The following is a 12,194-nucleotide window of genomic DNA, read 5'->3' as shown; positions in this document are numbered from 1 at the left end:
AAAATCTTTTTTTAAAAAAGAAAAAATGCAAAGCATCACAAAATCTAACTTATAAATGTGTTTCTCTAGGAAGTTAAGCTAATGAGGTCTTATCTGATTTTGTAGAGATTTAGTTGATGCAGAGATAAAAATTAGACTATCCGGAGAATGAATTGTATATCTTTTAGATCTAGGGTGGCCGTAGAATTTATCATTCAAGTCAAAATACTTTTGAAAGGGAAGAAGGCAGAATTAATAATTAAGGTGGCACAACACGTATAAAAGGTACTGTGAAACGGAAAGCTACTATCACGCTATTTAGACCAGTTGTTTCAGAGTTTTTTGTCTATGAGTGTGTGTGCACCTGTGTGCAAAACCATGCACACCAATATTTACATAAATAAAAAAACATGAAATACGCAAATGTACACATATCTCTGTATTTAAATAAAGACACATTAATATAACCAAAATAAAAGTTTCATGAAACAGTATTAACCTTTACCACATGCTACATACACCATTATTTTCTAATCTTTCCTCTTTCATTTCCAAAAGAATGCTTATTATGATGCCTTAAATTAATTTTATGACCCGTGGTTCTAAAGAATACTCAGCTTTAGACCATCTTCATCAAATACCAGTTGTCAACCAGCATTTTGACAGGAGTCCCCAGAAGGGCTCCCTGTGTGTAGCAGAATGCGTGGCAGATGGTGGGCATTACTCTTTGTTAAATGAATGCATGAATGCATTAGTGGATGCTTATCTATAGCCCAAAGTTAAATTGTATTGTGAAGGCCTAAAACATAGGATTTCTCTGTCACTTACAAAAGGAAGGTCTCAGTGTCTCAGAAATCAAACGTGTAGGTGAAAAGGCTGACACTCTTCCCGTTTAGCAGCGTACTCTACATTCTTACCTGGAGGGAGAGCCCTGCCTCTTTCCTGGGTATCTGTGCGTAGCATCGGACCTCATATACACACCGTCAATTTGATTAGTCATTTCCCTGTCCGTAGACATTTGAGTGGCTTTCAGATTTCTGGGTTTTTGTTGTTATTTCTTTTCTTCTTCTTACAGCAAATAACAGAGATTGTTTTTTCCTTAAAATAGACAACATGTTTCCTTTTTTCTTCTAAGTAATATCCATAATACCTTCCTAAAAGTGGAACTACTAAGTGCAATAGTCTGGTTAGTTTTATCAAGTTAGCATGTTTTTTTTCTGGAGGGTACTCTCCAGAAAGATTGGACTCATTCGTATGCCATCAGCAATATTTGGTGTACTTGCCCTCTGAAACCTGCCAATATTTGATTTAATGATTTTTAGATTCTAATTTATTAATTTAATAAACATTTTACATTTCCACTTATTTAATTACAGCATCTGGATTCTTTTTCAAATATGTTTCATGGTTAAATTTCCTCCTTCGTGAGCTTTCTGTACATAATCCTTGCAACAGTGGGAAAAGACTCAGTAATTTTCTTATAGTTCGGTTGGAAAGCTACGTGCACGCTGGCACATTTGCAAACAAGCGCATGTGTAAGACCGCAATTAAGACATTTTCTTCGGATCAGACTTTGTTAGATTGAGGGCCAATAATGCTTAAATAGATCTTCTGTACAATTATGCTGTGTGTGAGTTATTGAGAATTGTTTATTTTCTCTTTCTTTTTTAAATTCCTTTTTATCCTTATTTTTTTCCTAGGCTCGAGAGTTACAAGCTCGGGTACTAAAGCGCGTTCAGATGGAACAGCCAGACGCAGCTCCTGCCCAGAAGCACTTGGCGGCTGAAATTTGTGCAGGGATTGCAAAACACTCTGTTGCTCAGCGAGACTATGAAAAGGCAATTAAGTTTTATAGAGAGGCTCTTGTTCATTGTGAAACAGATAATAAGGTCAGTACCTTTATAAAATTTTCACCACCTTTTATTCCAGATGTCATCTGTTACATTGTTGCCCCAAATGTAAAATTCTTACCAGCTGATTTGTAAAAAAAGAAATGTAATAAAAATACAAGCCAAAAAATAAATACCGTTTCTAGAAATTCTTTGAAATACTTATATGATGCCTTAAATTAATAATGTTAGAGTTTAAAAATTATTATGGAACAAGTGATGTAAAGTAAATCTGTAAGCTCTTTGGTTTTGTTGATGTTACTCTGTGTTTTAATAATCACTTTAAAACAATTTCTCAATCTTGAATATCTGGATCTAGACGATTCAGTTCAGTTGACTAAACTGCTGTTGTGTACCCCTGTGTTTCAACTGCTGTTTGGTGCTGGATGGGCAAAAAAAGTGACTAGATTGGATCTCTTACCTCAGGTGGCTCAGCATGAGAATAAACGTAAGGATAATACTGGTATAGAAGACTTCTTTATGGGGGCGCCTGGGTGGCACAGCAGTTAAGCATCTGCCTTCGGCTCAGGGCGTGATCCCGGCGTTCTGGGATCGAGCCCCACATCAGGCTCCTCCGCTATGAGCCTGCTTCTTCCTCTCCCGCTCCTCCTGCTTGTGTTCCCTCTCTCGCTGGCTGTCTCTATCTCTGTCAAATAAATAAATAAAATCTTAAAAAAAAAAAAAAAAAAAAAAACAAGACTTCTTTATGTCCTCTGGTTATGTAAACTAAAATCCTATTACTCTCTCAGATCTTGATAGATGACTGATTTTTTAAATAAACTTATATATGGCGAAATACTTTTTTTCTTAATTTAAATTCCAGTTAGTTAACATACTGGGTAATATTAGTTATAGGTTTACAATATAGTGATTCAACATTTCCATACATCACCCGGTGCTCATCACAAGTGCCCTCCCTAGTCCCCATCACCTGTTTAACCCATCCCCCCACCCCACCTCCCATCTGGTAACCATCAGTGTGTTCTCAGTGGTTAAGAGTCTTTCTTGGTTTGCCTCTCTCTCTTCTTTTTTTCCTTTGCTTTTTTGTTTTGTTTCTTAAATTCCACGTATGAGTGAAATCATACGGTATTTGTCTTTCTCTGACTGACTTATTTCATGATGTAGAACAAAAGACAGCCATATGTTAGAATTTAAGGCACCCCAGTGTTCATAGCAGCATTGTCCACAATAGCTAAATCGTGGAAGGAGCCGAGATGCCCTTCAACAGATGACTGGATTAAGAAGCTGTGGTCCGTATATACAATGGAATATTACTCAGCCATCAAAAAGAATGATTTCTCAGCATTTGCTGCAACATGGATGGGACTGGAGGAGATAATGCTAAGCGAAATAAGTCAAGCAGAGAAGGACAATTATCATATGGTTTCACTCATTTATGGAACATAAGGGGTGGGAAGATCAGTGGGAGAAGAAAGGAAAGAAGGGGGGGTAAACACAAGGGGGAATGAACCATGAGGGACTATGGACTCTGGGAAACAAACTGGGGGCTTCAGGTGAGTGGGGGAATGGGATAGGCTGGTGATGGATATTAAGGAGGGCACATATTGCATGGTGCACTGGGTGTTATATGCAAGTGATGAATCATGGAACTTTACATCAAAAACTAGGGATGTACTGTATGGTGACGAACATAATATAATAAAAAATATTATTTAAAAAAAGCATGGGTAGTTTAAAAAAATGGAAGTATTTCTGATTGAATACCTAAAAAAAAAAAAAGAATTTAAGGTTTTAAATTGAATATTTTAAAATGAATACAACTCAGATGTAAGGCAAAAATAACCTTTAAGGCATAACCAAACAGGTACCTTGTTTAGTGGTGGCTAAGGTAGTTGGAAACATGGTTTTAGATCTGAAGCACACCTTAGAATATCTGCCTCAAGCTTTTTATTTTTCAAATGCGAGAACAGGTGTAGAGAGGTAACAGGGACTTGGGCCCATTGTGGAGAAGCCCGGACTAGAATCTAAACTCTGATTTAAGACCAGTGTTCTTTTCACAATGCTTTGTGTCTCTCCCCCTTTCAAGTGAGTTACCACCGTTTTTCCCTTTTTTTCCAGCATAAAACACTTGCCTATAGTGTTCCTGCCTCTCATGCTTGGCATTTTTATTGCACTCACTTTTGGTCAATGGCATAATCTGTGTCCAGACATTTTCCTTACTCATGTTTTATTCCAAGCAGTTTCAGACTGATCTTGCGCTTTTTCTGTAGATAATGTTGGAGCTGGCGCGATTATACCTGGCGCAGGATGAGCCCGATGCCTGCCTGCGGCACTGTGCTATGCTTCTCCAGAGTGACCAGGACAATGAAGCTGCCACCATGGTGAGTCCACAACACCGCCGTGCCTTTACGGCACTGTGTTTGATATTCCAATGTGTTTGATAGTCCATGGGGAAGTTTCAAATTTTACCCGATAAAACTAGTACGTGGGAGACCTAGCTCGTGTTGGCTTTTGGAAAAAAATAGTACTTTTGACATTATTAGTATATTCTAGCAATAAAGACCAAGAGTCTTTTTGTTTTATAAGAATGGTAGACCTAGATCTGGCCTTTACTTGCCCTTTCGGGCCTAGCTGGTTTATCTTTATGCCTAAGAGGGTACTTGGTCAGGAGGAGTTCATGTGATAAAAGCTATAATTTGCTAAAGACTGAGTTTTAAGTACTTACCCAGACACGCTGAACTCATTTAAAAGTTTCTGTGGGACTTTTGGAGTTATAGAAAAAAACTTCGTATATCATTCTAAGATGGTGTGTTTCCGAGTCTGCTTTGCTTTCTCGTTTTTGCCCGGGTTGAGGTATTAGCTTGCGAACAGCTACGTAGATGACAGTGCGTGAGGTTCACTGAAAGTTATTATTGTAACTAAAAGGAAAAATAAAACGTATCCCTTTTAAAACACACAATAAGAAAAGCTCAGTAGATCTTGCTCATTTTAAATTCCTTTGAAATATTTAGGGCTTAAGAGTGTTTTGGTTTTTTTAAAATCTTCTCATCATTTTAGCCAAGTCCAGGGAGGCATTTTTTCTATGATAACACATAGAGCGTGCAATTCCCTTCAAATTTCTGTTTTTAAAATAACCACTTGAAACATATTTTTTGCTAAAAATAAAGTTTTGCGAATAGGGCGATCTGTTTCACATCCTTAATTATATTCTGTTAGGCTGATATCAGTGCTAATTTGCTTAAGGTATACTTGAATTTTAAATGGCTCTTTTTTATAATCTTTGCCCTCTTTGTGTTTTTCATGTGTTTGCATAGCCCTAAATCTATTTGATTGTAAAGATGTGCTTTCTTAAAACATATGGCAATATTTTTAGAACCAACTTTTACCTTTATAGATGATGGCAGATCTCATGTTCAGAAAACAGGACTATGAACAAGCAGTGTTCCATTTACAGCAGCTTTTAGAACGCAAACCAGGTAAATATCCACGGATTATGTTTTTTCTAACACAATGACTTCTTTTTCCTCTTTTTGGCTGTTATGGGAGCCGCGGTTGAATTCTGCTATCTACTTATTCCACACTTACCCCTGAGCAGCAGAAATAGCTATAAGGAAAATGCAACACCATGGATTGGCCTCGCTTTGAATGATGACCACAGACCCCAGTGGGCCCTCAGGTGCTGCCTGGCCATCCTGCTGTATTTCTCTAATGATTTCACTCACTCCAACTACTTTTTACGCTTTCTCCTCCCTCCTCAAACCTCCAGTCCCCTTTGCCCCTTCCTTGTCTTCAGCTGAAAATGTTGCCTCCTACTTGAGTAGGAAAATATGAGCAACTGAAAGAGAACGTCTCCATTCACCTGTCACCAAGTCTGCCTGCTCCCAGCCATCTTCCTCCCCAGCTCTGCCATCCCACCCTGCAGCCACTGTCTCCCTGTGGGCCCGGGACACCACCCCTCACCTCCTTGAGCACTTTCCTCCTGACTTCTCTATCTCCTGCACCACCATTGTTTTCCCTGTCTGCGTACAAACATGCTGTGATAGCCCTTGCTAAATGTATGAATAAATAAAAACCGATTCTTAACTCTCCTTCCAATGATTGCTCCATTCTTCTGTTTCCCTTTCTGGCGAATTGCCTCGAAGCAGTTTCCAGCTGAGCGGCGTCCCCTTTGTCTGCCCCGCTCCTGCAGTCCAGGGAAGCGGCTCCTGCAGGGCGGCCGGCCACTTCCCAGCTGCGGGTCCACGGGTCCGCGTTCATTTCTCAGCTCCTCGCATGCGCTGCCTGCCGTCGTGCTCTGCACAGCTTCTCCCTGCCCTCGCGAGGGACTGTCTCCACTTCCCTGCTGGGGTGCTAGGCTTACCTGGGTTTTCTTCTTTCTGCTGTCCCCTCCTTTGTTCGATCTGTTTTCTCTTTATGACCTGTAAATCTCAGAATGTTCTAGACCTTGGCTCTTGAACTTTTTCTCTTTTTTTATACACTCAGCCCACTGGGTGACTTCATCCAAGCCCATGGCTTTATGTCCTATGTGTGTGCTGGTGTCTTGCAGACGTGCATCTCCAGTGCTGCCTCACACGCACCACCGTCTGTTTCTCTTCCCACTCAGCTGTCGCAGAGCATCTCCAGCTTAACATGTCCACGGAGAACGGTTGATCTTTCCCTCCCTTCAAATCCGCTCCTCCTCCGTTTCTCTCCTCAGTAAATAGCATTACCATTTCCCAGTTAGCAGCCCCAGCTCTTACAGTGACCTTTGGCTCATCTTTCTCTCTACCACATCCCACCTGTCAGCAGATCCCTGCTGGCTCTCCCTTCAAGGTCTGTCTGGAATCCCGTCACCTTTCACCTGCTGTGCTGCTGCCACCTGGGCTCAGCCGTCCGCCAGCGTCTCACGTTGATTATCACTGCTCCGTTCTCATACTGCACGCGCTTTCTCTTCCTGGCCTCTAGACAGTTTAGAAATGGTTCCAGCTGGAAGGAGATGGTGCAGAAGAAATGTTTATTGGTTGAATGGATCAATGAATGACTCAAATACGTGGTCATTTAAAAATACAAAATGTTAAGAAAATTGTTATTGTCTTTGTCATATTTTATGTATTCTTTGCTTTATTCCTAAAAGGACTCCATTCGCAGGTCTGTTTTCTCAGAATTGCGTATCTCTACTTTCTGCATGAGTTGTGGGTCAGCCTTAGCAGCACGTGCTATACCTTAAGTTAATGCTGTATTTTAGCTTACCTCAGAAATGTACTGTCTAATTTGACCTAACCTAGCTAGTAGAGAATCCTTCTTATAGATAGAATTACTCTTCTCTTGACAGGTGACACTTCTCTCTCAAAATCTCCACATCATCCTGCCCCCCCCCCCCCCGCGACATTAACTGCTGAACAAGCCCCATCAGTTCTGTGTGCTGAAGAGCCTGCTGTCCCATGCAGTCTGCCCTGTCCTAGCCCCCTGCTCGAATTAGGGCCTTTGCCCCCTCTGGCCCCGGACAGTGCAGTTTCCCCGCTCACCTTCCAGCCTCTTGGCTCTTGCTGCTCCACACCTTTATAGGACTGTCATACTACTTTCATAGATCAGAAGCTATTCCTTTGCTTAAGAATTTAGGGTGGCTCTCCAGGGTAGAGTCTAAAATCCTAGCATTGTTTTGATAATAAGATGGCCCTAAATTATTGGTCCATCTGTATTTCTTAGCCCTTGTCCTCCACCTTAATATCTAGCAACCGTGGACTTAGCACTCCCCGTGCTCCACTGCTCTCTCTCTGCAGGCACGGTCGGCCTCTTGCAATGTCTGTGTCTGTCTGGCAAGGTCCTCCTCTTAGCGTTCAGGCTGCCCATGAGTCTGATTCTGTGTGAAACCTCCTGCCTCCAGGCAAAGTGAGGAATCTGTGCATTGTAATTCATAGCACTTCATTCATGCCATGTGACATCACGCTGTAATTATTTTCATATTTTCTCACTATCCATCAATAAGTACGGGCTAAGGTTTTTTAGAATGTAATACATTTCACTTTTCAATGGGTTCCTTAAGTACAGAAATTTGCCTGCTGTCAAATTTCATGGTTAACCAAGAGACAAGTTAATGTAATTTAATCTATCAGTGGTAATTATAATTTGAACTAATAATACATTTCAGTAATATTAGAAGGTGATAATTATCACCTGGCCTCCCACAGTTAACTTTAGATAATATTAGCAATATCATACAAAAAAACTTTGGCCAGAAATTTTAACCTTTATGTCCTGCGTAATCCAATACAGCTTCTAGATTCTGTGACTTTATCACAGGTAGTTGTCCCTAGTTCCTATCAAGACTTTTAGAGTTGTAAATATTCCCAAAGACCATTGTATTTTTTTTTAAAGATTTTATTTATTTATTTGACAGAGAGAGAGAGACAGCCAGCGAGAGAGGGAACACAAGGAGGGGGAGTGGGAGAGGAAGAAGCAGGCTCCCAGCGGAGCAGGGAGTCCGATGCGGGACTCAATCCCAGGACCCCAGGATCACTCCCTGAGCCAAAGGCAGATGCTTAACAACTGAGCCACCCAGGCAACCCAAGACCATTGTATTTTTAAAGCTCTTTCATGACCTTATTTAATTTGGTCTCAATGACATTTTGAGGGTCAATATTATAATCCTATTTTAAGAAAATAAGTAATTCTTGACTCAGAAAATTTGAATAATTTGCTTGAATTTGCATAGCTAAAAGACAAGACCGATACTCGAATCCTCTTTTTCTGAAGCTATCGTCTTACCATGCTCTGCTTTTTGTGATGCCAAATGGCAGGAAGAACAAAATCTTGAGACCCAAGATTATAGGCCAAGGAAGGCAAATGATGATGTTGTCATCATAAACTGGATTATCTTGACATCATACAATAGAGTAGATAGATACAGAGCCTACAGAGGTTCTTTTTAAAATATTTTTTATTACAATAATATGAAGTGCATAACATAAAATTTACCATTTTAGCCATTTTTAAATGTACAGTTCAAGGATATTAAGTATACAAAGGATTAAGGATACAAAGTATTTTGTAATCATCACCATTAATCTTCAGAACTTTTTCATCATTCCTCACTAAAATTCTGTACCCATTAAACACTGACTCCCCATGCTCTCCTCTCCGCATCCCCTGGCAACCACCATTCTACCTCTCTATGAATTTGACTGCTATGAATACTTTATATAAAGTGGAACCACATGGTATTTGTCCTTTTGCGCCTGGCTTATTGCACTTAGTATAATGTTTTCAAGGTTCATCTGTGTTGTAGCATGTGTCAGAATTTCCTTCCTTTTTAAGGCCAGATAATATTCCAGTGTGTGTGTGTGTGTGTGTGTGTACATATATATATCCAGCACATTTTTATTTATCCATTCATCTGATGACGAACATAGGGGTTCTTTCCACTTTTGGCTATTGTGAGTGATGCTACCGTGAACACTGATGTACAGATATTTGCTTGATTTCCCTGCTTTCAGTTCTTTTGAATATATACCCAGGAGTGGACTTGCTGGATTGTATGATATTTTTCTCTTCTTAGAACCTAAAATCAAAGATAAATTGCTTAAAAGGTTTTTGTTTGTGTGTTTGAATTTTAACCCTACAAACAAGATCAGCATAGCTTATATAATGAGGATTTTTGCGAATCTCCTATGAGTTCTGTGCTAACTGAAACTTGAGAGCCCAAATACCTTCAAAGGACAACTACAGAGAAATAAGATGGGAACCATCAATATAATAGACTGTTATGCAGCCATTTAAATCATGTTTTTGAAGACCATTTATTGACATTTGAGAAATGTTTACTGTACCAATGTTGAACCAAAGTTAAAACCCCAAGTGTGACTTTAGCTTTATATATATGTAAGCAAAGAAACGTGTTTTTAAATATTGATAGGATGATTTTTTACTCATAAATATATGAAAGGAAAAGTACCAAAATGTGGTCATCTTTAGTTGGTGGGACTATGAGTGATTTTTTTTTCTTCTTTATACCTTTCTTTTTCTGTGTTTTTCCAAATTTTCTAAAGTGTCTCTGCATTATTTTTACAGTCTTAAAAATATTTATTAAATTTTTCTCAAAACTTGGTATTTTAGGGATGCAAAAGAACTAGATAGAATTGGGAGAAGGCGGCTTTCTAGGAATCTGCCAGGAAATTATACCTGACACCACAAAGAACTAAATTAATTTTTTTTTCTTAGAAGATAAAATAGGATTAAAACACTGGGAGTAATTTGTTACAGTTAAATTATGGTAAGTTAGCGTCTAGTACATTAGTCACATATGCATATTAAGGAAAGTCTGGAGTAAAATTTCTAATAGCCCACCCCAGACGTTTTAATCAAAAGGTACTGTTCTCATCCCCTTCCTTGCCGCAGTAAGGAGGTCAGAGATAGACTGGCCCTGTGCAATCTCATCAATCCTCCTGAATTTTACAGTTAGAGTTTAGATGACCAGTGCAGAGACTGTTCCTAGATTTCGTTCCCAGAAACAGTTGCAAATTAAGTTACAACAAATGTACATTTTTATAGATTGGCTTGTATTTTATAGATTAGCTTCTGTCACTGTCCAGACCAACCAAAACCTTATCCAATTGCTCATATAGTCTCTTTAGGGCTTTATAACCCCTAAGGCATTCCTTTTGATTGTATTTAAATTCTACTTCATTTGAAGCAAACTATACTTTAATGAAGTAGGATTATAACCGTCAAAACAAGAGATATGATGTCTATATCACAAATATTCTTTGTTTCTAGATAATTACATGACATTATCTCGTTTAATTGATTTCCTGAGAAGATGTGGAAAACTTGACGACGTTCCAAGATTTTTCTTAATGGCTGAAAAACGTAACTCCAGAGCAAAATTGGAGCCAGGATTTCAATACTGTAAAGGACTATATCTTTGGTAAATCTATTGGTGACTAAATCCTACATAATAGTTTTTTTTCTCATTGTGAATAAAGTAGAATAACCTTTCCTTTGTCTTAAGATAGATCTACATTTTAAGATATGTTAATTTTATTTACCAAAGAGATCATAAATGACTTAAAGTTTGTAGTCAACGATTGAAATAAGTGATTTTTTTTAAACATCTAACAAGGTATACTGGAGAACCAAATGATGCCCTTCGACATTTTAATAAAGCTCGGAAAGACAGTGACTGGGGCCAAAATGCTCTTTATAATATGATAGAAATCTGCCTGAATCCAGATAACGAAACTGTTGGAGGTGAAGTATTTGAAAATCTGGATGGAGACCTGGGGTGAGTTATCCTTTGACAAATTATCCCTTTTCTTGAAACACTTATTAGGGGTGATAAGCAAGGCTACCTTCTAAAAGAGGGCTCAGTTCTAGGACAGCACTAATGAAAGGTCAGATGAAAAAATCATAGCTCGAATAGCTGTTCTCTGAAACAAGCATTAGATGCTTTTAGGAGTTTTCTGAAATCAAAATAAGCATGTTACAAAGACCCTCCCCTAGTCGCTCTGTTGAGAAGAAGATAAATTGTAGAATTTGATTACTTTAGCAAAAGCTGTCCACACAATAATAGTAACCCCTTAGCAAATGGTAGTATGCCATACCCTGTGCTTCATACTTCATATGCATTGTCTTATTTGCCGCCTGCAACAGCGTTGTGAACTAAGCTCAGAGTTAACCTGTCTAATGTAGTAGTAAATGGTGGGCGCAAGATGTGGACTGAGTTCTGTGTGACTGCAAAGCTCTTGCTGGTAGCCCCTGTAGTGCACTGCGGATAAATGGTGTTACTGCTATCAACCTGTGTTTGTTGCTGTTCTTGAATTGGGCAAGGCATGACGGGGTATATGAAGATGTAAATGTATAAGGTATATAAGGTAGTTTCTGCCTTCAGGAGCATGTAATCTACCTAGGAGGCAAGACAATATCTGAAACCAGTCTCTGACAAAACAGAAATGGGCGGAATGGATAGTAAGTATTACAAGAATTCATAGAAATCCTAGCAGTGCAAAGCCATCGGGGGAAGATGAACAGAGGAGTGAGAGAAAATTAGAACCAGACTGCTAAGAGGTTTTAATGACAGATTTGAAGGCTTCGGATTATAGAGACCACTGAAAGTTTTAGAGCAAACGTAAGTTTGTGTTAGAAAGGTTAAGGTAACGTATTGTTGTGCAACTATAGGCTGTCCTCCTGGAAATCTCTAGCAAATAGTTGAAAACTATTTGAAAACGAGAACTCAAGAGGGAGGTCACAGCTAGAGATAAGAGGTTTGGGGGACGACGGATGCTCAGAGTAGACAGTTGGAGCCCAGTGAATGACCTCTTTGCAAATAGAATGCAATGACAGAAGTTTGAGAACTAAATTTTGGGCATGCTGACGTTTGAGGGGATGGGA

At 39.2% G+C, this 12,194-nt stretch overlaps 1 protein-coding gene across 3 annotated transcripts in view; it reads left to right on the top strand.

Annotated features, from left to right (window-relative positions):
- Nucleotides 1-12,194, top strand: part of TTC21B (tetratricopeptide repeat domain 21B) — a 72,781-nt gene that overhangs the window by 45,102 nt on the left and 15,485 nt on the right. For all 3 annotated transcript variants that reach the window (XM_044381520.3, XM_026492636.4, XM_057318275.1), the window contains 5 exons: nt 1,680-1,868; nt 4,100-4,210; nt 5,224-5,305; nt 10,581-10,731; nt 10,927-11,088. In XM_044381520.3, coding sequence (XP_044237455.2) covers nt 1,680-1,868; nt 4,100-4,210; nt 5,224-5,305; nt 10,581-10,731; nt 10,927-11,088 — 695 coding nt within the window. The remainder of the gene's footprint in view (nt 1-1,679; nt 1,869-4,099; nt 4,211-5,223; nt 5,306-10,580; nt 10,732-10,926; nt 11,089-12,194) is intronic.

Source organism: Ursus arctos, unplaced genomic scaffold (assembly GCF_023065955.2).
Source record: "Ursus arctos isolate Adak ecotype North America unplaced genomic scaffold, UrsArc2.0 scaffold_1, whole genome shotgun sequence".
In the NCBI taxonomy this organism is placed as follows: Eukaryota; Metazoa; Chordata; class Mammalia; order Carnivora; family Ursidae; genus Ursus; species Ursus arctos.
This window is presented reverse-complemented; position numbering and strand designations above follow the sequence as displayed.